Raw genomic sequence first — 26,879 nt, 5'->3', positions numbered from 1 at the left:
ACATTTCGGCAGCAGTCAGACAGGTAGGGAGAGAGTACTGTCTAGACTCTAGAGTGCGATATATCGTTTTCATGTGAAAAGCAACACAACAGATATCGTTCTTTGCTTTCTTTTGCAAGTCGTCGTCGTCGCAGCCTGAGAGTATCAAACATCTCTTCCAGCTATCCCGCCCACGTACTCTACCCCCATCTTCTATCTACATAGTCGATTGCGCATCGACATACAATTCACTTCACTTCACCACACTTCTCCCAGAGCACTCTCCCACATCTGACATCTCCCCTCCCCCTCCCCAATCATTGAACTAGTCCCTATCCGTCCTACTATATATATCCCCCCCTCGAAACGAAACAAAAGTAAAGTACTCTACCATCGGCGCACACTCTGAGCTCCTCCTTCCTCCTCCTAACCGAACCGATTGACATGTACGATGGATGATGAATGGTAGCACATACATGACCGACAGCCTACCTACTCACACACAGGCCCCGGCACGACACGGACGGGGGCCGCCAATGAGTTGTCGGTTACACAGCGAGGGCGATCTCCATAATTATCTACTTGTACCTACGGTTGCACATCACATCGAGATATCAAATCAAACACCAGCAGGGAGATAGGTAGCAGTTAGAGAATCTGTAGAGAGTACATAACCTGTAGTCACAACGGCGCCTTGGTTCCCATCGATGGCCGTAAACTAAACCCCACGATGATGGTCAGGGGGCCAACTACTCTACCTAGCTGGGTTACGTACAGAGCATGTAGAGCAAAGTATAACTAAACCCCAACAAGCAATAGAGTTACCCATCGTTATCACCCAAGTCTGTAAAGTATCGCCAACCCTACATCCTCCTCCTGATAGGCAGCACCGGCGCGGCGGCGGGCGGGGCGATCAACAGGGCGAGCAGAGCAGGGAACAAAAAAAAAAGTCTTCACCGACAAGTTTTGACGTTAAAAAAACTCTTTTACCGGAACGGAGGAAACTTCTCTTTTTTTCACCCTTCCCACTATCACCTCTATCACTCTCGCTAGATCCCGTCTCACCAAGAACCCGGGACGCGCCTCAACTAGAGTTAGCACCCCCTCCCCCAGTAACAGCCAACGATGCGTTGTCTCGAATCAGCTCCCGCCTTTAGGTAGGTAGTATTTTACCAGCGCATTTTTTTTTTTACATGGAGCAACAGCAGCCCTCTAGTGGCATTCCCGGGTTGCGGGGAGGAGGAAGGGAGCGGCGAGGGAGGAACAAGGGGCAATTGATGCTCTAGAGCAAAAGAGAGTGAGAGAGGAGGGATTCTCCCCTCTCTTCCGCTATCAAAACCATCAATCATCCCGGGCCACCATGGGGGGTTGTTCGTAGTCTCGTCTACTGTGCGGACCGCCCAGCTGCGCTAACCAAATGTAGGTTGAAAGACTATTTAGCCAGTGAGGCGGATTACATAATATGTATGAAGACGTGGTTCATCTTATGGCGAGTAACAACCTGCATCTACATTAAATAAGACAGGCGAAGAAAACCCGATGATAGCAACCCTAAAAGAGGGGGCTGGCTCTCGGTGATGGGGAGAATTAGAAGGACTCGAGGAAATTCAGGGGAGAGGAGAGAAAAAAAATTCGAAAATACCGCCTTACTGCATGTATGTCCATCGACTCTGTCCAGGCCCATGGTACTACTAAGGTATCACTATCACCCTCTCCATGTAACCCTGAGGATATGTCAACATATGAGAAATACTTTCCTACCGCGGCGGCGGAGATGTGTAGAATGCAATTACTTGGCGTGCAAACAGTGGTAATGATGCAGCAGCATGCTTGAGTTTCTACTCCAGTTTCCTAAAACGAATCTCGGCAGTCCTTAGCCTCGTTTCCAGGCTGTATTACGTAATAGTAACAAGGTCAGGGTAATGTTATTACAGCCACACATCCAGCCACATCATGATATATCACGTCAAACCTTCATACAGCCTGGTGAATTTGATCCTCACCACATACACCTACCACTGCCACATCGTATACTCTGCCCCTAAACCCCCAATTCAATTCCTAGTGCACCATTTTCCACGCGCAAGGTATTCTACACGCACGGCGTACCCTACGCGTACCCATATTCTTGTATGTATGTCTACATTCCTGCGCTCATGTTTGCCCGCGCATCTGTGTCACTGCGCTCCTTTTTCCCCGCGCATCTGTATCATTGCGCCCCTGTTTCACTGCGCACCTCTATCCTTGCGCTACCCGCTCTCCTGTTTGGCTGCGTACTTCTATTCTTGCGCTCCTTTTTGCCCGCGCATCTCTATCCCCGCGCGAGTACACGGGCGTGAGGATCCCCGCGCGAGTACACGGGCGTGAGGATCCCCGCGCGAGTACACGGGCGTGAGGATCCCCGCGCGAGTACACGGGCGTGAGGATCCCCGCGCGGGTACACGGGCGTGAGGATCCCCGTGCACCTTTTATATTTTCCTGCGCAAGGATAATCACGCGTACTCATATACTAGTGTGCGTGAAAAAACACTGCACCTCACATAGATATATATCCATACTAATATCTTGCTTGCCCTTTAGCTCGCAATTAAAGCCGTACACCAAACATGGCAGGGCCAGCTCGCAAGCGCACCCATACTCCTGGCCCCACGACGCCCCCCCCCCCCAAAGCGCTCACGCAATGCCCGAGTGGAGGAAACCCCAGATCCAAACTCCACCCAGGAGCCAGACCCCAAAAAGAAAAAGCAGCCTGCTTCAAAACCTACCATTAAGCCTGATTACGCACCCAATCATCTCCGCAAGTTCATGCAAAGCTCTAAGGTTTGACCCCCCCCCCCCCGCGCCCTACAGATATTCCCACGCGCTGCCTACTAACCTTCAATAGTCGATTGAAGAATGGAGCGTGCGCGTGCCGCTTTACTGGGCCCAAGTATTTTTCGTGCGCGCCGGGTTTCTTCAAGCCCCTATACGCGCCCTCTTTAAGCAACTCTTGCCCGCCGAAGAGTTGTTTGCCAAAGCCGAACTTGATCTTCTTGGCGACTTCCAGGCTGCGCACGATAAGGTTTTAAACCATCTGGTCAAAAAGGTCAAGCAATACGCCCAAATCTTCCAGGAAAGCCCCCTCCTGGAACACTATCTTAAACGACGGTCCCTTGCAGAAACTGCGCATAGGGTTCGCCCCTCCCCACCTTTGGCGGACGTTACCGCTTTTGGGATGACGGAGCTCATTGAAATCCACACGCCCCTACTGATAGGCGTGCCCACGGTGAAAGCTCCGCCTAGCCATATTGGCTGGCTCGAAGATGATACGGATGAATACTGGGAAAAGACCCTGCGCGATAGATTTTGCGTCGCTGTGGGCAAAGCTCTCCATCAGTGCGGCACAGACCCCATCAGCGACCTGGGCGATAATTACATAGCGACTATCTTCAAGGACATAACCCCTGCCACCAATTCCCCCCTTATATGGCCTCCGCCAATTACCTCCACCCCCATCAAAGACCGTCCACCCGCCTTACTACTGCCATATTGCCCCACGGAGAATTCATCGCAAAATAGCGGCTACACGCCAGTTCTCCCCACTCCCCCATCGCCGCCACATGGAGGTTTACTCTCCGACTTTGACGACCCTAACTTTGACTTCACTGGCATCGTGAAAGATGCGGAGAATGCTGTTTCGAGTACCAACCTGTAACGGAGCCATTTCAACTGTCTGGTGTATGAGTACACACAGGGCCCGGTTACATGCTGAGAGTTATTGTTAGAAGCCAGTTGCACGGTGATATGCAAGTACCGGCAGTGTGGTTAGCTACCAGCTGTTAGAGTAACTACATTCCGGGCGCTAGGAAGAGGATCTATTCATGGGAGCAATGACTGACGAGTCTATGCCTCGCCAGTGACTAGAAGACCGGCCAGAGTGAAGCTCTGATTGACCGGTGATCCTCTGTATCCTCGGTGCATTGTAAGTCCGCCGAAGGGCAGGGACTATGCTAGGGAAGTCTACAATAAGCGAAAGCTCTACAGCAATGATTAAGCTTACACCTGAGCGGCAGCTCATTCATGCAGGTCCTCAGTTGTGTGGCAACCAAGGCTGCAGGTGTTACAAAGGCTTTGACTAAGGGTGGTTGCCTTGGGTATCGGAAACACCTGCTGACGCTTAGAGAAAAGCGGGGTAGCGGTGGTATTGTTTCCGGTACTGAGGGAAGGCCCACCGGAACTTAGTAAAGGAGTTAGGAGCAGAGAACAGAGGCCTTCGGAGTATAAGTACTCAGGTTCATTCCCGCCCTTCAGTCCTATTCTCTCCAGTCTTCATCAGAAAGAAAAACCAAGTTCTTATCGGTAGCAGAGCCCTTAAAGATTATTGAGTTCTAGCGATAGTATCTTTGAATAATCTGCAACCTGATTGTCTATCTTGCACGGCCGTCTCTATTCTATCTTATTCTATTTCTCTTAGAAGAGACCCCCGTTACACAACCAACAGATCGCAGAGGATGTAAGCAAGTTCCGGGCTTTGCGCGCTAAATCTGCGGACCTAGTGGACGCAGATATATTTGCGCGCCCAGGAAATCTTGACTCCGCCTGTGATTACAATGAAGAAACTCCACTCTCCAATACCCTCGCCAAGATATACGCGCGCTCCAATATTTACATGAAGCATGAAATTCATCAGCGGGTAATCCTCGACGAGTGCAACCGCATGGATACTATCGCCTACGCTGCCCTACGCCGTAAGGAATACCTGCTCACTGCTACTCGTAAACAGCACGCTCTTATTGAGCAGTACAAAAGAAAAAGAGACAAGCTCTGTGAGCTGTACGGAGAAGAACCATCGCTCCTCGAAAATTTGTCTAACGCAACGCAAGCCATGGAAACTGAGAGAGCATATACTACGCGCGCGCGCGATCAGTCCAAACAGCCAGCGCAACAGATGCAGCATCACTCCAACCCCTCATGGCAAAACCACCCCGCCGAAGCTCCTGGCACCGCGCAACAAGCAATGTCGCCCACCAGCGCCTTCTTCGGCATTCCTCCTGCGCGCCTACCCACCGAGCATATTTTTAAATCGCGCAAGGTAGCAAAAGCCCCGCCCGCAGAATCCCACGTGAGCTCGAGAGGTGACATGGGCTCCCGATATCACCACACGGCGAACCCTTCTGCACCCCTTAAAACCATGAGAATAACCCCCGAGCGTAAAACGAGTGAGCACGCGCCGTCACCGCTATCTACGCAAATGGATCCTCAATCGCCCCGCGAAAACATCACGCGCGCGGGGTCGAGATATTGGCCCCCTAATATGACCACTGCGTTTCGTGAGCCTTCCAGTGAAGCTTGTAGTGTCATTGACCTTGAAGCCGAGGATGTTGTCGATTCTGGAGCGCCCCTCCCTACCCCCGCGCCCCTCTCTACCCCCGCGCCCCAGACTCCCCGCTATGGCCCTAGACCGCAGAGCCAGGGCTTCGAGGATAGGCATAAAGGGCTCTATACAAGGCAAACCTCCAGCAGGGCGGTTTTCCCACCTAAGCTTGAAGTGATAAATGAGAATGAGGCAGGCTCCTCCCCCACCGTCCCCGATACCCCCCAGCACGAGGACGTCAATACCGATGCGCGGCGCCCCACCCGAGGCTCAGCAGAAATATCACAGAAGACGACAGATGTCGGCAATTGGGTGAATGCAATCCCCTCGGACGGAGATGTAGAAGGGGGGGCAGAAAGTCTAGAAGGGGGGGCAGACAATCTAGAAGGCGGGGCAGAAAATCTGCCAAAGCAGGATTCTTGATTTTGGTGCGAGCTCCATTTCTCGCGCCAACCAGGCCGTGTCTTTAAAGGGTTTCTTTTATACTAACCTGTGTGCGCTCTCTATTTCTTATAGCTTACCTGTGGTAGATGCGCGGGGTATCATTCTTTCTTGTTCCTGGTGGTGCGCACTGTATTTCTTGCGCGGGGGTATCATTCTTTCTTGTTCCTGGAGGTGCGCGCTGTATCTCTTGCGCGGGGGGTATTCATTCTTGTTCCTGGCGGTGCGCGCTGTATCACTTGCGCGGGGGGTATTCATTCTTGTTCCTGGCGGTGCGCGCTGTATCTCTTGCGCGGGGGGTATTCATTCTTGTTCCTGGCGGTGCGCGCTGTATTTCTTGCGCGGGGGTATCATTCTTTCTTGTTCCTGGCGGTGCGCACTGTATTTCTTATAGCTTACCTGTATTTCTTGCGCGGGGGTATTCATTCTTGTTCCTGGTGGTGCGCGCTGTATCTCTTGCGCGGGGGGTATTCATTCTTGTTCCTGGCGGTGCGCGCTGTATTTCTTGCGCGGGGGTATCATTCTTTCTTGTTCCTGGCGGTGCGCACTGTATTTCTTATAGCTTACCTGTATTTCTTGCGCGGGAGGTATTCATTCTTGTTCCTGGTGGTGCGCGCTGTATCTCTTGCGCGGGGGGTATTCATTCTTGTTCCTGGCGGTGCGCGCTGTATCTCGTGCGCGGGGGGTATTATTCTTGTTCTTGGCGGTGCGCGCTGTATCACTTGCGCGGGGGGTATTCATTCTTGTTCTTGGCGGTGCGCGGGGTAACCATGTGCTCCACTGTATCTACTACGTAGTTAGTTTTCAGGCACCAATTATCGTCACATCGCCCCAACCTCCTGTGCCAAAGAGTTCTGAAGATGGAGAGTAAAAAGTGGTTAGATTCCGCCGATGTCGACCCAAATCATTTACGAGCACACTATATCTTGCGCGCGCTCAACGTTGCCCGTGCAATGTACAGCATCAAGCTCCATGATTGGCAAGCTGCCGCCATCGCCGACGTATTGATGCACCGGGACGTCGTTGTCAGTGCCGGAACGGGCTCAGGGAAGAGCATTATCTTCCAGACGTTGCCATATACTGTGCAAAATGGAATTATCCTAGTGGTATCTCCACTGCTGAGCATAATGTACGACCAGGCAAGTAATCATGTGAACCTACACGGCATACTAGTAGCGCGCGCGCATACATGTACGTATAACTGACCAAACATAGGTAGCGTGGCTTCAATCCAATCAAATAGGTGCTATCGCTCTTACCGCGACGGAGATTCAAGCGCGCCCCCAAGCATTGCGTGAGGTCGCTGAGGGCAAATATCGTCTCGTATATGCATCCCCAGAGGTCCTCCTTACCTCTGGGTCGTATTTCTGGGTGCACATACTGAGAAAGCCCTGCGCGTTCAGAGATAACCTCCTTGCAATAGCCGTGGACGAAGCTCATGTGGTGTGGGGATATCGAACATTCCGCCAAGAGTATAGCAACCTCTCCGATTTCCGCGCGCACCTACGCAGCATTCCCATCATTGCACTGTCCGCGACACTTGCACCCAACGTATTGGGCTATATCCATAAGGTTTTACTGCTTGCGTCGCCGACTATAATATACAGGCGGCCAATCGGCCGTGCCAATATTACCCTCGCGGTTATACCTATTAGACAAGCATTACTAGCTGCGCTACATGAACTTGACTTTCTTATAGACAGACAGGTGGTTATTGGCTCTATGATTCCAAAGGCATTCGTATTTGTGGACAACGTTGATAGCGCGCATACAATTGCGCGCTATTTACGAAACCTCTTGCATCCCTCGATATCTGCGCGCGCCAAAGATCTTATAAAGGTCATGAGTGCATCCCTTGAGCCAGACACCCGTGCACAATACATGAGAGGTGTGAAGGATGGCTTGCACCGTATATTTGTTGGCACAGAGGTGTTTGCTATGGGTATCAACTTTCCAGACATCGATGTCATCGTGCAGTGGGGAATAATGCCACATCTTACCCTCGCTGCAGTATGGCAGCGCATTGGTCGCGCGGCGAGGGATTCAACGCGCCATGCGGTGGCATGCATATTTGTTCAGGAACGTTATTTTCTGCCGGAGGAAAACGACCGCCCAGGGAATGAAGGGGGCTTCTACTTTGGATGGCGCCGCGCGGCTGACCCCGCGCGAAGGCAATCCATGGAGGAGTTTCTTAGGGGTCTATACAGCGCACTCGCGGCGGATGTGCGTTGTGTGCTGGATAATATTGACCCTGCACTAGTATGGTTTCTGAACACCGCGGGGTGCCGTTGGCGTGCTGGTATTTGCGCGTTTGGGGACCCCTCCTGGATATCGGGCGTCGGTATTCCCGTGCCTCCAACGAGTGCGACGGCGTCTACTTGTTGCGATAATTGTTTCTTCAATAATGCAATAGAATGGGGGGACGTGGATTTTTTGATAGGGCCTGTGGATATTCGGCGCTCAATACGCTATACATATACTACAGAGTACCACAAGACCCAGTATTGTGTGCTATTCGAGAAGAATATGGACGTAGTAGTGGCAAAGAGCAATGCGCCCTCCAAATCTGGGATGGTATTGGCGCGTGAGAAGCTTATAGAATGGCGCGCAACGGAATACAACGCCTGGGTGCGCGGGTTATACCCTTCCTTGATGCCTACGGATTTCATGAGCGAGGCTGCCATCGCCAAAATTACAGGGGAGCTATTCACTATTAACAGCCCAGAATCCTTGGCCGAGGTACTGTCGCCTGAAGTGCATCTGGAATACTCTGTCCTCCAGGCCTCCACACAGTCGTTGCTATCACTCATCGACAGTATCAAGATGGTGATTTCCCCGCGAAGACGTGAGCGAGCACCGCCACGGCCCCGAATGTATGATTTCAGTTTTGTTCAAGTGGATCCCGGAAACCCCGCGCAGGCGCCACTACTAGAGATTCAGCGTGCCATCGCAGCTACAGACAAAGCTAAAGAACAGCGCGCGGTGCAAAAGAGGACTATTCTGGCGGCACGGAAGACACAGGAACAAGTTGAATCAAAGGCAATAGCAAGCTGGAACGAGAAAGCAAAGGGATTAAATCTGCCACTAAAGCCTCGGGGAGGGCTGCGCGCGGGTAAAGTCAGGGCCGCTGCTTCAGTACGCACGGGCAGGAAAGAGTGATTTGATAAATATATATTAAGCCTATTGATTTATTCCCCAATTCAATATATTTACGCGCAAATATGCACACGCAAATGTGTGTCCCTAGCATATACAGCGCGCAAGAACAGCGCGCATAAATATCCGCGCTCTTTCTCAAAGGTCGAGGCATCCAAGAAATGCCAGAATTTTTCGTCTGCGCGACGTAGGATTATTCGCACTCGCATAATTGAGCCAAGGTATATGAGTCAATCCATAATGTGCTGAGACGGTGCCCATTTGCTGGGGAGTCATGGCTAGCAACTCCTCGTGGTTGCGCGGGAATGTAGCCCCTGGGCTAGAGCCATCTACATGTCGCATGGGTATCCAAACCTCCCGTGATCCGCTCATATATATTGCGCGGTTGATTCGCCGCGTCTCCGCATTGAACAGATGGGCTCTAATCTCGATCAATTGGTTGAGTATCTGGCGCCCAGTATTGAGCGCTGCCTGACCGACTGCAAAATCCACATCGACCGGATGCTGTATAGGATGATTTAGATTGGCTGCCATAATTTGTCCACTGCTACATGTCGGGCATTGGTCCAGTTTGTCCCTCGAGTATGCGCTCAAGTCTGGGATTTATAAGAAACAGTCTACATAGTCTAACAAAGAAATCCTGCGCACAGAGAAGCCCGCGCGCAGGGACAAAGAAACTTGCGCGCAAAGAAACCTGCGCGTAAGGACAAAGAAACCTGCGCGTAGGGACAAAGAAACTTGCGCGCAGGGACAAAGAACTAAACCATCAGACAAAGAAACCAGCGTACAATGTGTCAGAGGAGATCGTCTAGCCCGGCTTCTGGGCCAAGTATATCAGTATCAAAATCTTCTTCGGTTTCGAGATCCAGCGATGACGTGTTTGATGAGGACTTTCCAGGGTGCCAGCTGAATCGTGCACGCTGCATATATTCGCGCAGTGGCACCCCAGTTGCGAGGCGCGCTATTCCCGCGCCCATCAAATCTGTTGCCTCCCAGTGCGGTTGTTCCTTCACACTATCCAGCGCGCGGGGGATCGAGTCTCTGCATATGGCTTCATCGAGGAGTACGCGCACAATATTCGCCACATCAGTTGAGCTGCGTACCAAGGATGAGTGCGTCCCATAGCTGTGCGCACGCGATTCTCGCTCCATAGAAACCTTACTGGCGTGTAGCGACATCACTTGGCGAGATATTGTTTCTCTAAGGTGTTGGTCCGAGTGAATATTGCTGCTTGGGTGGATCCTAGCCTTGATCTCACGCACAACATACTCACCAAATAGGTCGTCGGGCACCCATGCCCCCCTGCGCCCAGAGGGATTAACCAGGCAGTTGTGGCGCCATATATTTCTCATCTCTGGGGACCATATTTTCTCCATGCAAGCAATCAAATGAATAACCTCGCGCGGGTAATTGATATTTTGGGTACCATGTAATTGCGTGGTCCAGAGGCGAATGATGTGCTCCAGGCGCCCGGGATCCCCCGCGCATACCGCCGCACCGTAGTCAGCGTACACCAATCCTTGCTGCAGTAGTAAAATCGCATTTTCATATAGAATATCTCTGGATTGGTGCGGAACAGGAATGCCGCGCTCACAGAAACGCCTGCGCTTGACGACGGATAGTCCCCCGCATACTGGGAATATAGCATCAACCATATCCTCTATTACAAGACGCCAGTTGGCTGCGCGGAGGCGGTGATTGAACAACTCGACGGTGTCGGCGTTGAGAGTTTCGGCAGCAAGAGATATTACATGCGCTTCAAGTATTTGTTGAAAGAATTGATCGTATGCGCGGAAATCCTTGGGTTTAGGTGTGTTTATCGCGGGCTTTCGAAGTAATTTAACAAACCGGAGGATACTAGTGGGCTCTCGACCATCATTCCCCCAGTGCGCCTTAAATATAGTGCCCAGCATACACATTTGCAGATGAAAGAGACCAATTACGGGCTCCACGTATTCCATTTGGTGCGCAGGTTGATCTTCCTGCCTGCGAAAAACAGCCTTCCTAGCGGAAGTTAGCTTAGGGAATGCAGAGTTGTGCCAAGTACGCACGTACAGTATATTTCTCACGGTCATATAATCGCCCTTGAAGAGGATCAGTTTGTCCATAAGCTGGTGGGCGGTGATATCAAGCTCCTGTAGAATTGATTTTATGATGTCGATAACCTCGCTGATTATGGCCTCATTCTTATGGAAGGTGGGCATCGTGTGAAGGTCAGATTTTTTCAAGGGCAATGGAAACAGTGCGGGGGCAATGAATGGTTCGTAACCTGGCTTGATGATAGTGCCATCTTTTCCTCTGCGCTGCATATTGAGCTCTATAGCACCATGCGCATGTTTGTGGAGTATATTCCATATGTTGGCCTTCGCGGCGTCGCGCGTGTATTGGAAGGTTGTTGAGTCCACCATTACGTCGCGCGCAGATATCAATCGGGCACTATCACGGTTGAGCATTTCAGCGCGAGGGAGGAACCCAGCGCGCGGGGTGCCCTGCAGGAATGCAATATACCCCGCAGTGTAGTGTTGTTGATATTGACGATTACCAGTAGTATGAGTCTTTACCCTTTGGTAGAAAACCATGTTGTCGAAGGAAACAAAGAACGGGTGGGCAGCAGCCTTGATGCGTAGCATATCACGCAGGGCAGAGGCATTAGCACGCAGTGCGTGGTTTACAGCCTCATAAGTGACAGAGATTCCCAGGCAGTGGAGGACCTCTATCACTCGTTTACCGGCGCCGGAGGCGTTCAAATAATAGCCCACCATGCCCTGAAGAGAATTGGCGCGTTGTGAGCGCCCATAAGCTGCAATGCTGATGGCAACTGTAGAGACAATATCATAACGCTTGGTGGGCGCAGGTTTCTGCGTACTAGTCGTACCGACTCCCAGCTCTATGAATGAAGGGAGATCTTCTGAGTCTTCTTGGTGGGGTTGATAATGATTGCCCAGCGGGGAGGCGGGGTCTTGAGCGTGCGCGGGGTCTTGAGCGTGCGCGGGGTCTTGAGCGTGCGCGGGGTCTTGAGCGCGGGGAGGGTGTTGAGCGCGCGCGGGGTCTTGAGTGCGCGCGGGGTCTTGAGCGCTAGGCGCTATTATTGCATCAACGAGCCTTTTGACTGTGGGAGCGAAGCTGTTTTGCGCTACTGCAATATCAGAGAGTGAAAATCCGCTGATGTATTCATGGGTAAATTGATTCATCTTTTTGCGCATGTGCGGTGCAGCTATAAGGGCGCTCATTTCGCTGTGCACAAGGTTCTCGACGATATCCACACATGCATTACGCAAATCAATATCCTTTGCGAGGGTGTTGATGGAATTAGAAGAGTGTACGAGCGCAGCACATAAAAGCTTGCCCATGCTACCGCGCTGCAAGTAAGCTTTGGAACGCGCGAGCACGGATGGATCTGTACACTGAAGTTCTGCTAATAGGCAATTGGGGATATCATCGAAACCATACTGTCGCACCATATTCCGCGCAGCAGATAAGCGTTGAGCTAGGGTAGGAGGCGGAGGCGGCGAGGTATAATTACTGTGCATAGGTGACTGTTGAGTGGTTGAGCTGGCGGATATAGGATAGTGCGAAGGAATGAATGGGCGCCCGGAGGCGGCCCTCCGTACTGAACGTCGGGCTGGCATATATGTAGGCCACCTAGGCGACTTACTCGGTGATTTGGGTGCGCAGCGAGCTGGGTGCAGTGGTGATTTGGGTGCGCAGCGAGCTGGGTGCAGTGGTGATTTGGGTGCGCAGCGAGCTGGGTGCAGTGGGGATTTGGCTGCGCGGATGGTTGCTTGCGCTGCGCGGATGGGTTGCCTGCGCTGCGCGGATGGGTTGCCTGCGCTGCGCGGGTGGTGGCTCGCGCAGTGCGCGGGGTATTGCTCGCACGACAAATTGGGTGATTTGGGTGCGCAGCGAGCTGGGTACAGCGGGGATTTGGCTGCGCTGTATATTCAGCGCGATCCAGTCATTTTGGAGGAGGTTTTGGGGGGTAAAAAATATACGGTGTAGGCATGGCAGCAAATTCACCAGGCTCAGAAGTGGTGATAGAAATTTGATGTCAAAATAGGACTAGCGGGCATTATCAGCCACACGAAATAAATCACACCACCTGAGCCTGGGACCGAGGCTAGGCAGTCCTTCCCCTCCCCAGAAGTTGCTCTTGCTTACCAAGAAGTCACGATTGTATTTCGTTTTATCTCGATTACCCATGTCCACGATACGATTACTTAGGCTTCAACACTACGATGTCATGCAGAACTCGTAGGACCCCCAAAAGCATCTACCTACGTACTTCCTCATGTAACTCGTTGCTTTGAGGCGGAAGAGGGGTGAGAGAGGGGAAAATCCAAAATCTCACGATCATTTTCGCGGCACTGGTACGACTATCAAACGCAGTCTGAAAACGGGTACACGGCGTTGCCTTGCGGGGTTGGAAAATTCGGGAACTGCTTTCCCAACACGAATTGATTTAGCAGGTTTACACACAGCTAAGCAAACGGGTTTGAGCGAATAGCACGAGTGCATAGCCTGTTTGTCTCTCTACAACTCTGCTGTAGAGTACCTATGAAGGAGAGAAGAGAAAGCAAAGGTGGGGGGAGGGGAGACAGACAGCACCCAATCCCCTGATATTGAGATGGTGATGATGGCGGGGAATGGCGATGCTGATGATGTTGAGGTTCCGGAAACCTGCGCGCACGGGTTGGGTTGGTCGACGCTGAGGGTCCTCCCAGGGCCAGGGGGAGCAGGGCTTATGGCTGCTGCGGATATGGATGGATCGCCACCATCAAGAAATCTACAAATAACGAGTGGATATGTGGGGATATGACTGGCGCTAGAATCCCGAACTCGGTTGGGTGGAGCGAGTTATGATAGAGAATTGCCACCATGCTTCAATCGAATTAAGATTTCAACACCGGCACGCATTGGGTCGATTCTGCCTGCAGTGCGGGAGCAGCACAACCCACCCCACCTTGCTTCGAAATCCTTATTTCTACACGTATCCCAGCCAAACAATAGGCGAGCCGCTCTTAGGGGAAACTGGCGGTAGTGGTGATAGTCGTGACTTCCTATGATCGAACGAACCCCATTCTCCTGCCGCTGGAATCCAATGACTGACAAATTAACGCATTTCCGTTAATGAAATAAGGTACTGTACCCTCAAGTGCCTCTTTTCCTCGTCGTGTCACTCGCATGACGTGAAGTAAAAAAAAAAAAAAAAAGAACAAAAACGTTGTCTGCTATGATTCGACGGCTGTGCTGATGCTTTGATGTGCTGAAAAGCATAGAAACAGTAGAAGCTTGAGGCTTGGCCACATAAGTATGTCGAACTGGACCAATAAAATATATACCTCCCCAAGCAATTAAAGTGTAAGGTAACAAAAAAAAAAAGAGCGGAAAAAGGAAAAAAAATGAGCCACCATCTTTGCCTCGATTGATATCTAGAGTGTTAGGCTTGTTCGCAGCGAAAGATATTCAGGTCGGACCGGCGGGGAAATCCCCCAGTCCGTCGGCGTGTAGAGTGCTCTACATAATGCGGTACTTTAAACCTGACTATGTACCTTAATTCTCGAGCAATTTCTGGGGGTGGTAGGCAACGCTGTTGTTAATCATGGTTCCGTATCACAAAGCCGCTCGTCAATCGTTGTGGCAAGCATTGGATCCCCGTTGACATTGGACAAGGTACTAGGTACTTGTAGATCATCCCGACAAAAATCTGGAGTCAACCTGGACCCTGCTCAGCTTCAAAACCGGACCGGAAGCTCAAAATTTTTCCGTGTTTGAAGGCTTTTTTTTTCCTCCCGGAAAAACATACGGGTGCTCCTGCTCCCCGTCATCACGCATGGATCATGACGAGGTGACGACGGCCCCTTCTGAGATCAACCACAGTGCACAGAAATATCAATCAGGACCTCCATGTAAGATCTTCGGATCCACGGAAGGTCTCGGTTAGATGTTTTTCGAACAACAACGAGCCCATGCGCGATCCAACCGTACCAAACGCTTAGGCCGATTAAATGCTTGCCGAGACTCGAATGCTCAGCCTGCACGTTACCGGATTGTGTAGACCAGTGTTGTCGAGCTGTAGATCTCTTCATTGGTTGGTTACCCACAAAGAAATTAGAACACGACGAAGCGAGGCTGCTCAATTGGTTGATGCCGATTTACCAGTTGATCACTTGGGCTGGTTGTACATCAGTAGGAGCAGCGTACAAGTACGATACCTACTTTGTCAGTCGATCATGGAAGCTCTGTTCAGGCCGCCGGACGGGCTTTTGGAGGGGGGTAAGTCACGCGTCATTGTTACTCTAGGTGTTTCATGATTTCCGTGCATTTCAAATTGTTGAATTTGATGGCGTCTGCAGAGGAACATTCCCCAGAAGACCAGGCTTCTGTAGGGTGAGGTGGTGGTGCACAGAAGCAAACCCGTAGAGTAGGTAGCTGATTGACTTCATGTAGGTAACGTATGTGTATGTAGAGCATGTAGGGTATTCTACATAGGTAGTTTTCTCCACCGCAAGTTAGCTATGGGAGGGGGATAGACAATTGAACACCGAAGATATGCGGAGGGGTCGAGTGATAGATGACAGGTTTCAGGTAGAGTAAGAGCAAAGAGCTCGGGGTGGAGAGTAATCGATGGCTGGGACCTCCTGAGTGATGAGATATACCCAATTGGAGAGCTCCATGATACCAGAGTGATAACCTATGATACGGGAGAGCTACTCGCTACCCTACCGGGACTTGAACTACGCCAAGGATGAGACATTCGCGGCGCCACAGCAGTCGCGTCTCCCCAACGTCAGGTCATCGTCTACCGTGTAAAGTGCCTACGGTGACTGCGCGTAGCCCGTCCAATTCACCTCCTATCTGCCCCTCGTTCACCACCATCGATATCTGGGTCAGCCAGAAACACAACGATCTCTTCATACCCCCTCCCTGCCAGTAGCCAAAGATGCCGTCCGCTCCCAACTCAAAGCGCGTCAAGGTACCCTCTAGATTTTCAGATATTCGTCGCCGGGTTCGATTTCTTTTGTTCTTTTCTTTACTTCCCCTCCCCTCCCCTCTCCCCCACGGCTCCCCTCCCCTCCCTCTCCCCCACGGCTCCCCCCCCCCCCTTCCCCTCTCCTCATACGATACGTGCCCCATAAGCAAGCACACATTCTCACTGATTGTGCGCGGGGAATTTCCCTGCAGCTTTAGATGTAATTTAGGGGGTCTCTATCTATCGCCCATTTGGTACATACTCAATAAAGATCTATAAACCTTGCGTTACCTTTTACTCATGACCGGCCCGTTAACATACATGTGATTTCCCACCAGTCTATGGCTCCATCGCAACCCCCGTGAACCCGGACAAGAAGCCGCCGAACCTCCCGCCGGACCACACGCACCAATGGACCGTCTCCGTCAGGGGCGTCGGCGAGAACGATATATCGCACTTTATCAAAAAGGTGCAGTTCAAGCTTCACGACACCTATGCCAATCCCCTCCGGAGTCAGTAGTTCACCAGCGCTCTCTTTTTCTTTTCCCTTATCCCTCATCTGCGTGCAATTATGCTGACACAGCAGCATACACTCCAGTGATCGAATCCCCACCCTTCGAGGTATCCGAAACCGGTTGGGGAGAGTTCGAGATCCAGATCAAGATCTTCTTCGTCCCGGAATGCACGGAAAAGGCGCAAACGCTCTTCCACTTCCTCAAGCTGCACCCATACATCGGCGACAAGGCCGAGCTCGAGCTTTCCAGGACGCAGCGCAGGCCCGTTCAGGCCTTCATCTACGATGAGATTATCTTCAACGAGCCGACAGAGGCCATGTACGACCTCCTAACAAGCCGCGGCTCAGCACTGATCCCGCCCCGGGCTCGAAATGGAAGGGGATGGGAGTTCACGGAGGAGTCAGAGGCCAACGAGCTGGATCGCCTGACGGAGGGTATCAAGGTCGTCCAGGAGCATACCAAGAAGGCGAAGGAGACACTTCTGGAGAAGGAGCGGCAGGTGGCGCAAATCAAAGCGCAGTTGGAAAAGAAATGATTTTCTGTCTGCCTGGTCTTTCTTCTTGTCTTGCGTATTTTTTTGTAGCAAAAGCCTGTTATCGTTACCGCTATCGCTATCGTCCCTGATTTTGCTTCTGGTTTTTTGGTTTCTTGATTTTTTTGCTCTCGTCTCTTCTGATGTTCAGAATGATTTACAATTAATTTTCCACCTCGGGGAAACGAGATGAGGTCTTAAGGAAAAACAAAAACAAGTTCCCGAGAAGGAGTGGAAACGAGTTTTAATAGTTGGTGGGTGTGGTGCATCGCAGTTACTATTTCAGGGCGATAGTCCAATTTGTATTACTACCATGAGATAAGAGCTCGACCCAAGGCGGTTATTCATCTCAGTTTCTGCCCTACATACCACATGTTACCCTCGCCCAGGCAGATCGAAACGTCAGAAAAGAACAAGAAGGGGCAGGCAGGTCAAGACATCCCAAAAAAGGAACGAATATCCACAACCAGACCGCACCCAGAAGCTTTTTAAGCCTCACACCACATCCCCGTATCTGAATAAGAAAAATAAAATAACAAAAAGCAATTCCAATTTTTTTTTTTTATGTACGGAAAAGATAAGATATACATGTTTTTTTTTTTTTTTTCCCTTTCCTCCAGGCACGGGCCCGAGTCCATCTGGTTCGCCGGAAAACTATTCGGCCTTGGTCCTCAATTGAACACCATGCCATCCTTTGATTTCCTCACTCAGGACCTCCTGGACCAGCCTATGCTGCTTTACCACGGGTAGACCCTTAAAACTCCGCGACGCGATCTCGATGGCATACATTGAGCCGCAGCCGCCGGAAACATCTTGAACCTATATAAGTGGGGTCTTAACGTTTTACGTAAATGATAATTAGTATTGGGGAGGAGGGAAGGGAATAAGGGGAGTGGGGAGTTATTGTGAAGTTGGTATGGGGTATGAGTGAGTCGGTATCAATGCAATTGCAATTGCACAGAGAGTGGAATGATGATGAATGTGGTGTGGGATGGTATGGTACGGTATGCTTTGTGCGAGCGAGAGAGACAGGAAATCAACCAATATCTGATATCCTACGCACCTCTAGCCTGGAAGGTGACAATTCTGTTACGAGCTTATTGAAGATGTGCAGCTCCTTTGGATCGAGATGATCCGGGGGGGCCAGAGCGGGAGATCTGGACGCCGATGTCGTGGAGAAGGAGGAAGAACGCGGGGATTGCGGGGATGCTGCCCCTTCTCTTGCTAAGATTCCGGCTGGTCCTGTTCCCACATTCCGATTGTTGAGTGAGAGGAGAAGGTGTTGCTGAAGTCGATGATGATGCTGCTGTTGTGTGCTGTTAAACAAGGGCCGTGCGTAGGAAAAGTTCCTGACAGTGGCAGAAGAGGGACGGCGGAACATGGCGTAGGTGATAAGGGAGGGGTGTGGTGGTTGTAGTTGAGGGGTGGTGGGTAGGGTAGGGGTGGGCGACAGTTACGGTTGTGGTGATTATGGGTGGTGGTGGTGGTAAACCCTTCCACTTCCTCGGCCTCCCACCAGACTACATACTTCCAGCAGCCCTCACTCCCCTCAATCAATCGCTCTCCCAGCCAATCCGTGCACGAAGCCAGACACGCACATACATACATACACATACACACACTGTACCTACAACTATACATACACTTACGCACATATGCACACTTCAGGAGCATGAATTGGGAGAGGTGTGGTTACAGTACAGTGCTCACTCAGTCAGACAATCACTCAATCGTTAATCTATCTACATGTATGTAGATAGACACTCGTAGTACTTGTGGTACTTCTGGTACTGGAGAGAGTTTGTGTGGTGGTGGTGTGGTGTGGTGTGTGCGTACCATGGTGGGGTCGAGGGGAAGCAGGGCAGTACACTATTCCTCTCTGGTACATACGAGTACTCTACATCCCTGCCAGTGTGCTCACACTCGACCTTCTCGCTCTCGGCGTCGGAGAAACAATTAATACAACGGCAACACGGAAGGACCCCGTGGTCGGGGAAACTACATGTAGGTAACTAATATACACCGTAACTCAAAGAGAGGATCCACTGGGACGAAATGAAATACTAGATAGCGTGCATATGCCATACCTACATACGTCCTACATGGATGAGTGACATGGAAAAATTCAAAGGGGCGTAGAGTGCAATACTGTGAGTAGGATACTGTAGCATAACTCTCATATTTCTAGACAAAAAAGAGTACTTACATAAATGTACTCGTATGCCCTACTTTACTCTACAGTTCAGTTGCACTGCACTGCACTGTGCAGTACGAGTATGCTAAAAAGTATACTTTAGCATATGTCGAAGCTAATGCCGATGCTAATGCGAATGCCATGTACCGTAAGTCTTCTGTTTCCTTTTCTTGTTCTCTACATACCGGTGGTACACACCTACATCACTCACCCTACTAGTAGTAATAGCCTACCTAAGCAAATATGTACCTACTTCTCACCTCCATCTGCATACCGAACCTTGAGTGGATCTGTCAATCAACCAGTCAATCAACCACGCAAATCAACCACTTAACTAACCCGCCACCCCATTCTGCGTCTCTCCCGGTATATATAATTAATATTAGGATAGCAGTAATAATAATAAGACGTACAATCTATACCAACCTCTACTATTACTATTATCCACACCCACCATTAACTACTACCACCACCACCACCAACTAACACCCCCCTCCAATCTAGACCCCTACCAACTAACGCACGGAAAAACACGACAGCTGAAACCTGACTGATTGACTGACTGACATGCTAGGCTATGTAGACACCAAAAGGCGAATAAAAACCAAACGGGCTAACTGTGCGACTGCCCCGTCGAAATCTTGCTCGCCGGTCCCTCCCCCCCCCCCCCCCCCCCCAAATGCCTTCCCCGCAAATGGCGTAAGTGGTGAAAGTGCGAGTGAGAAAAGGAGGATGGCAAGCAAGCGAGATTACTACTCGTATTTTCCTGACGTTTGTGGACGCGACTGATATTGCATGCCATGCAAAAATACGCCAAGCTCATGATTTTGGGTGTATGCAATAATGGCCCAGTTCAAAAACGTCAGGAAGATACTAGTACATACTTGCTTACCCCAGTACCTTGAAGGGCCCAGCAGCATGTCTAGCTGGATCTCCAAAGTGCAGAATGAAACCAAGGCGGAATCGAGTATCATAACTTGCAGTGTTGTCTGTTCTGGGCACCCATCATCCCTGGCCCTTGATAGAGATACCCGACAAACAAAACAGAATCGATATTCGTCACGCATCACCCGATTGTAGTACTGGCGATTACTGTTGCTATGTCTACTCATGTAGCCATGTTGCTGTAACCAGAAAAAGGTGCTCGTAATGTTTGAGGTATTCTAACAGAACGATTCAGTCACTGAATATTAGTTACTACATACTTGCAGCTGCTTTGGCCTAGCAAGTATGCTCTGTTCAGTCATTCATAAATCTTTCATTCCTTCGCTATTATAACGCTTTGGTGTGGTGCCACTGTACTGCCCAGCGAAATCAATCAGTTCATCTTATCCGCCGCCTTGAAATCCTCACGCCATCACTGCTTCCCTCGATCTCACCCTCAACCACTCTCCTCACCAATTTACCCAGCCTGTCGGGCGAAACATCTCCTTCAGTGAAAAGGAACATGAAGATATTAAGAAGGGGGTTGCCCGGAATTACGAGCGCAGCCGGCATAAACACACTAGACTCCTTTTCCTTTACCGTGATATATTCACAAAATAGTAACGGTTATGTGAGTATTTTATTCGCCAAAGAATATGTATGTAGTTATGCCTTAAATCGATAAGAATCCCATTTGAAACCGTTATAGGAAAAAACCCGTGCCAATTTGAAGTGACAAGACAAAAAAAAACCTGGTGTTCTCATTTTTTTGTTTCCCCACCCAACCCCACCCCCTCCCAATTCCCAACCCCCATTCAACCAGCTAAAAACTAAGAGAAAGAAAAAAAAGAACCCGAATCCCCGATAGAGAAAGGAGAGCCCATAGGAAACAAGAACAAAGAAAGCAATCGCAAAAACACGTAAAGCATAAGCAAGCATAGACAACATAAACAAGCAAGAGTTAATAGAACGCAATCAAACGCACGCTCTAATGATAAAACAACTTTGGCGGAACCCCCCCCCCAGTAATGAAACAAACGGAGTATGAACTGACAAATGAAAGTTGGAGGGGTTAAAAGTGAAGGTGCGAAGATAAGTATCCTGCCCCAATGCCGCATTAAAACGGCTCCCATTTTTCGAACGCTCGAGCAATGCTAAGTCCAGAAATCCTGCGACCGCTGAAAACAAAAAAACAAAATCCTAAAGTGCCCACGCAAAAATGAGAACGAAAAAGATAAAAGGAAAAAAGATACTAGAAACACAAAGCCCCTTCTTCTTCCTGACAGGAATTCGTAAGTCATCGAATGTTTCCGTCACCCGAAGATGAGAGCAAAAGTAGAAGAGAATAAAAAACACTGCGTGAATCAGAAGCCAAACAGTCAACACCAAAGAGAAATAATGCAAAAGGAAAAAGGAAAAAAGAAAAAAGATCTCGAGCGATTTAACGCCTTGCGAGTGTATAGTCCCATGAGCCATAAAGAATTCGCATCCTTCTCACTCCCAATAACCGTCCATGTATCCCTTTTGTGCGCAGAATGGTCCGCCAAAGTCGGTCCAGGTCTGGCGGATAAAAAAAATCCACTATCCTTCGTGCGATGCCAATACCCCCCCCTCAATCCTCAACCTGTACCCAAACCAAATAAAGAAATCCGAATATCGTCCTCCATCCAAGTTGAAATGAAACTCAAGTGAATTTAGCTCCCCGTCCCTTTTTAGTTCCACCCGGTTGGTCAACGACATATTCAACAAATAGCAGTAGGTGCTTGCTGAGCATCAAATCTGAATGCTCCGGAAGCTCTCCTGCGATGGTGATATCCCGCATAGTTCAATGGTATCGGAGACGCGGTACCTGATGAAGTCCTCAAAAACGAACTGGCTGGCGAGCCTTCCAAAGGAGAGGGTGTATATCTGGGGTTTAGATCAGACTCCTTCACGATCCTTGGCTCCGCTGTAGTACTAAAGATGGCCCCAGAGAAAAGGCTCTGGTTTCCCGGTGCCGAATCCTGAGACTTTTTTTCCCCAACCTCACTATCTGACATCTGCGGTGATGCCTTTGCTGATCCAAACTAAAAATCTATTAGTGTGACGAAGGTTAAGATTTTTATCGGTAATACTTACGAAACAGTAGTTGTCAAGAAGCTCGCGATATGATGATGACTCAATTGAAGGCTTCTCTCCAACAAATGCGCTCGGCTGAAACACCTCAGGTGCACCGGCCCCGACAGTGGTTGGGCTCTCGATTGGAGTCGAGGTATTCTTATCGGGTGATGCATTCCTCAGGGCACGAGCTGCAACAACGGGAGTCTTCGCGATGCGGGCTTCCGGAACTCTGGGCTCGGTAACCTCAAGGACGGCACTTCCAAACTTGAAGTATGGGCTCTCTTGTGAGTTCTTATCAGACTTCTCAGTCTTGATTCCCAACCCACTCCGCTTAGGACCGACGACCAGATTGGCGGCCTTGATAGCGGCGTTCAAAGAAGCACCAAAGTCATAACGGTTACCGAAAGCGTTGCCAGACGGATTTGCTCGACGTGCTAGCGACTCAGTGGTATCGGTAATGCTTTCAAGTGACTTCTTTGGAAGTAGGGGAATCGGAGTGTCATCTGAATCCTTCGAGAAGAAAGAACCATCATAGCCTTCAAGCTCGTCAAAGTTGGGCATCGACTTGGGTCGAGGGGCGTTCGAGGGCTTGGACCGAGGCAGGGCGACTCTGGCACCACCGTTCTTTCCATTTTGGGGCTTTGCCTTCTTGCTAAAGTTGACCTGGAAGTTAATGCCATTGTTGTTGTCCCAAAATTCTTGGCCGGCAACGTTATACCGCACACAGAATAATAGAAGCTTGCGTTCCAAGTTGACCTGATCAACAAGTTTGATGTTGAAGATGAATCGGTCGACACCTTCCTCCCTTTTCTTCTTCCTGACGTCACTGTTGAACTCCGCAATAACCTCCGAAACTGTCTCCCAATGATCTAAAGTAAACCGAACGACGACAGACTTCTGAAAGGACATGTTGTTGACAGCCACCGTACCGATCAGGTTCTTGTTATCGTTGGATAGGCATACTCTCTCCACTCTGACAGGCAGGTTCTTTCGTGCATCCATATCCTTAGGGAAGTTTGGTAGGTTAATCTCCCACTCAAAAGGCGGTTCCCGAGATCGGAAAGCCTCCTCGTGAGGAAATGGGAATTCTCTTTCGCCATCAAAGGATTCTACTGGTGATGATCCAGCACTGACAGCCGAAGGCTTCTCCTGGTGTAAGAAATGCCTGACGTGCTCAAGGTGAGCATCGAAATGCACAGCCTTAGGGAAGGTCGGGGTCGATGGCATAGATACTGGCCGTGATCGGTTTGGCGTTTTCAGTGACGACTTGACAACTTCGCCGCTCTTCTTACGTACCATGGGTGGTGCCATCCGGTAGCCATCGTCCTCGTAATCGCTATCACTGTTTGAGTCCGGTCTGAGACCGTAATCGTTCAGTAATGTCGACTCCGAGATCGACCTCTGGTGTCTTCCACGCTTGCTCTCCCCGTCTGAAGGTGACATTGGCTTTATTGAAGAATCCGGTGACGGTGCCCGTCGTTGAGGGATGTTCTTGATTGCCTCCTTCAGCTGCTCCTCAAGGTTTCCAAGGTTGCGACCTCTCCTCTTACCACGGCCCATGACATCGTCCTCATCGCTTGAGTTCTGAGAAGAATCTGGAGGTGACAAGACAGCTCCTGTAGGAATCAATAGACCGTTGTCTATTGGCGGCGGTGTCTGGTGAATGCTGTTGGCGGTTCGGGAGTTGACGTTCCTGTGGTGTAGTGTTGACCTTTCTGGGTGCCCGTTTGAAGGAGGAGGTGAACCTAATGTGGCATTCATCTGAGGAGTCCGTCGGTGCTGGTGCTTGTGTAGGTATGTAGCTGACTTTGGAGGGTTACTTGAGTTCAACAGGGTCGTTGTTGTGGTGTATGATGATGATGAGGTGACATCGTGGATTGATATCGAAGAGGACCTGCTGGCGATGGGGGAGGTGCAGGGAGACTGGCTGGGGGGTGTGTATGGCATTCGTACAACTGTTGTATGAACCTTTCCTAGTTGAAGGGATATATGGTACTAGTAGTCCGTGAGGATGAGGGGGGACTCGAGGTATATGTAGTAGTGTAGGTGGGTTGCCAGGAAATTCGTCGAGAAGTTTCGTCTGGACTGTATTGTCGTAGACAATAAAAAGGGCGAGACCGTTTTTTTATGGGGGAGAAAAAATTATGAGAGAGAGAAAAAAAAGAAAAAAACTCTTGAACAGGGAAATATTAGAAGTTATAAGCCTGAACGCAACTCTCTCAGTCTATAGTCAGCGCACGGCCAGCAATGACAACTGCGGGGAAATGTGAGTGGATAATTGGGTACATGAAGGAGGGTGATATAAAACAACTGGCTGGATCGAAGTAAGTACTCACGCACTGATGATGCAAGCCGGCGTCGACTGCCGGAAGGGAGGCGATATCAAATCCGAGAGCGATCGAGATTCCGGGCCTACTATGGCTCACGGAAAATCTACGTATCTAGGTAGATGAGATGCACACTCCGATGAGAGGAACAGGTCGTGGTGAAGTAAATCGTCACGACTTTGAGACCGTTCAGTTTTAGTTGAACGGGATTTTGGGAGGGAGGAGAGGTGGGAGAAGTGGCGGATATATTTTGATAATGGAGGGTGAGAGAAGAGGGGGGGGGGTGGGAGAGAGATAATGGGATCACTCTTTTGGGGGCTCTGCACAGAGAAACTGGAGAGCAGAGCAATTGGAGGGGAGGACCAGAGGATATGTAGTTGGCGAGCTAGGGCCTTTCACGGGAGAGAGATACAGTATTGTAGTTATGGGTGGGTAAGGTATGGCAAGGCAAGGAAGGACTGGGAAGACTAGGGACGACCAGGTAGGCAGGGCAGGGGTGTGGGCGGGAGAGAATTGGCCAGGATAGAATACACACAGAAAGAGAGAGAGGCTAAGATAGATAGGACTTTCTACCTCGTTCTCTCTTGTTTTGGAGGGGGACAAGAAACGAGAATAGGTAGAATAATAGATACAAGGAAGGAAGGAAGAGCAGATAGAAAGTCCCTAAAGAAAAGGGAAACTCAGGCGAGTAGAATTCCAAAGAGGAAAGAAAAGAAAAAATGGTATCAAAAATACCTAAAGTAGGGATATAAAAAAGGAAAGAAAAAGAAAGAAAAGGGCCGTTCGCCGCGGTTCATGATGGGAGCAGCATGGCCCCGGACACGGATGGGTAAGCCTCCCTCGCCATTTACAGCTGGCTCTGCTTCTTGCTGCTTGCTGCTGCTGTTGTTGATGGATGTGTGGTTGTCCTGCTTCTTACTTTACTGTGCATCAGAGACCGTATGTAGCTTTCTTGGACAGCCCACACCATACCTTACTACCTTACCCAGACCTTACAACCTCCCACACCACTCACTTACGGCCACCCCCCCAAAACCCAATCCAAATCCCTCCCCCAGCAGTAAATCCACGTTGCCAGTAAGTTGCTGGCTGCTCTAGCTCCACTCTCAACGAGGAACGTCGCCGCCGTCGTCGCTCACTGATCTGCTGTGTTCCCAACACTTCCCTAATTTTGTATCAGTATTCTCCTACTTCTATCTAGCTGCTTGTTTGAAACTACTAATGATATTCATGGTCTATTATTACTATTGTCGTTTCGTCTTGGCTCTCCTCCTCCGCTACAACCCCCCCCCCCCTTTCCCTCCCAATCATCCCGGTCCTTCTCTTTGTCTTGAGATATAACATGCTTTACGTCGTACCTTAGACATGCCCACCAAAAAAAAACTCTCTGCCCTAAACTTTATTACCGTCGAGCGCAATCTGGCTTCAATCCCGAGATTCAAGACCAAGCTTCTTAGAACTGGAATGAAATTATCTCAATACCGGTTCGCCAGATCCAACCTGAGTGACAGCATGTGTAAAAAAAAAAAAAAAAAACAAGCCCCACCCACACGCCTGTCTGCCCCTTTGCCCCCTTTGCTTCCGCTAACTAGGTAGTGTACCTACCGTCATATCCGTTTCCGTATCTTTCCTTCAAATTCATATCTCCCCCACCCACACTTTCAAAATTTCCTTTGAGCCCAGCTACGCGATGGACTGAAGAGAGAAATTATTATCTAAATTCCCTATTCCCCTGTGTATGGCAATTCGAGATGGAGGGTAAGAGAGTTACAGCAAGGATCATATGTGCCGTATCCATGTAAACGGTCGTTGTGTTGTGTGTGTGTCTTTTTTTCTTTCTTTCCGTTCCTCTCAATTCACATCTCAACCTCGCCTGTCGCCAGCCACACTTGCTTTGCAATTGTTCTGAGCCAGGCGAAAAGATCATCGCCTTCCCCTACCTACCACACCACCTCGCCCTTCAATCTTGCTTCCAAGGAAAGCCTACTGCATGCAGGCAGTCGATGCGCAGGTGAGACACATGCCAGAAGCGCTTTATCTTTTTCCCACGAGTTTTTTTTTTTAATGGTGGTGGCCCCATGTGTCTCTCTATTTCGCTCTCTCATTCTCACTCAATTCAAATCTCGCTATTTTCATAATGCTCATAACCGTGCCATTTCCCTATCTGATGGCCGCTTTGGTCCTGATTGGTTCCCTGGAATTCCTGATGCCTGTACCTCTGCGGTAGCGGTAGCGGTTGCGGTTACAGATTGAAAATCTTCTGGTAACAGTAAATTTCGGTTTCAGTCTCTTTCACCTGGGCCCTAGAAGTAGAACATGCTGCACCGTAGGAGTACGAAGGAGGCGTGCATAGGCTGCTCTATGAGAGGTCAATGCGTCTGTTGTTTC

The 26,879-nt window shown here is 50.0% G+C and overlaps 7 protein-coding genes across 7 annotated transcripts; 3 read left to right on the top strand and 4 right to left on the bottom strand.

Annotated features, from left to right (window-relative positions):
- Window positions 1-1,636: 1,636 nt before the first annotated feature.
- H6S33_007742 (uncharacterized protein) lies at window positions 1,637-5,755 on the top strand (the record flags this gene model as incomplete). The annotated part of the gene is made up of 4 exons (XM_044839088.1): window positions 1,637-1,789; window positions 2,560-2,799; window positions 2,864-3,659; window positions 4,515-5,755. The coding sequence occupies 4 exons, from the start codon at window positions 1,637-1,639 to the stop codon at window positions 5,753-5,755; spliced, it is 2,430 nt and encodes an 809-aa protein (XP_044688615.1).
- An 878-nt stretch (window positions 5,756-6,633) lies between these two features.
- Window positions 6,634-8,932, top strand: H6S33_007741 (uncharacterized protein; the record flags this gene model as incomplete). The annotated part of the gene is made up of 2 exons (XM_044839087.1): window positions 6,634-6,924; window positions 6,989-8,932. 2 exons carry the CDS (start codon window positions 6,634-6,636, stop codon window positions 8,930-8,932), a joined length of 2,235 nt encoding a protein of 744 aa, XP_044688614.1.
- Window positions 8,933-9,067: 135 nt separating this feature from the next.
- Window positions 9,068-9,463, bottom strand: H6S33_007740 (uncharacterized protein; the record flags this gene model as incomplete). The annotated part of the gene is made up of 1 exon (XM_044839086.1): window positions 9,068-9,463. One exon carries the CDS (start codon window positions 9,461-9,463, stop codon window positions 9,068-9,070), a length of 396 nt encoding a protein of 131 aa, XP_044688613.1.
- A 260-nt stretch (window positions 9,464-9,723) lies between these two features.
- H6S33_007739 (uncharacterized protein) lies at window positions 9,724-12,932 on the bottom strand (the record flags this gene model as incomplete). Its single annotated transcript, XM_044839085.1, has 4 exons — window positions 9,724-10,933; window positions 10,985-12,532; window positions 12,585-12,857; window positions 12,922-12,932. 4 exons carry the CDS (start codon window positions 12,930-12,932, stop codon window positions 9,724-9,726), a joined length of 3,042 nt encoding a protein of 1,013 aa, XP_044688612.1.
- Window positions 12,933-15,869: 2,937 nt separating this feature from the next.
- H6S33_007738 (uncharacterized protein) lies at window positions 15,870-16,949 on the top strand (the record flags this gene model as incomplete). Its single annotated transcript, XM_044839084.1, has 4 exons — window positions 15,870-15,902; window positions 16,129-16,153; window positions 16,238-16,411; window positions 16,486-16,949. The coding sequence occupies 4 exons, from the start codon at window positions 15,870-15,872 to the stop codon at window positions 16,947-16,949; spliced, it is 696 nt and encodes a 231-aa protein (XP_044688611.1).
- Window positions 16,950-17,600: 651 nt separating this feature from the next.
- Window positions 17,601-18,327, bottom strand: H6S33_007737 (uncharacterized protein; the record flags this gene model as incomplete). The annotated part of the gene is made up of 2 exons (XM_044839083.1): window positions 17,601-17,765; window positions 18,010-18,327. The coding sequence occupies 2 exons, from the start codon at window positions 18,325-18,327 to the stop codon at window positions 17,601-17,603; spliced, it is 483 nt and encodes a 160-aa protein (XP_044688610.1).
- Window positions 18,328-21,806: 3,479 nt separating this feature from the next.
- Window positions 21,807-24,111, bottom strand: H6S33_007736 (uncharacterized protein; the record flags this gene model as incomplete). Its single annotated transcript, XM_044839081.1, has 2 exons — window positions 21,807-22,130; window positions 22,183-24,111. The coding sequence occupies 2 exons, from the start codon at window positions 24,109-24,111 to the stop codon at window positions 21,807-21,809; spliced, it is 2,253 nt and encodes a 750-aa protein (XP_044688609.1).
- Between the last annotated feature and the right edge of the window lie 2,768 nt (window positions 24,112-26,879).

This window comes from Morchella sextelata, assembly GCF_020137385.1.
Source record: "Morchella sextelata strain SCLS chromosome Unknown scls_24, whole genome shotgun sequence".
Classification (NCBI taxonomy): Eukaryota; Fungi; Ascomycota; class Pezizomycetes; order Pezizales; family Morchellaceae; genus Morchella; species Morchella sextelata.
The sequence above is the reverse complement of the archived record's forward strand: the minus strand, read 5'-3'. Positions and strand labels throughout refer to the sequence as shown.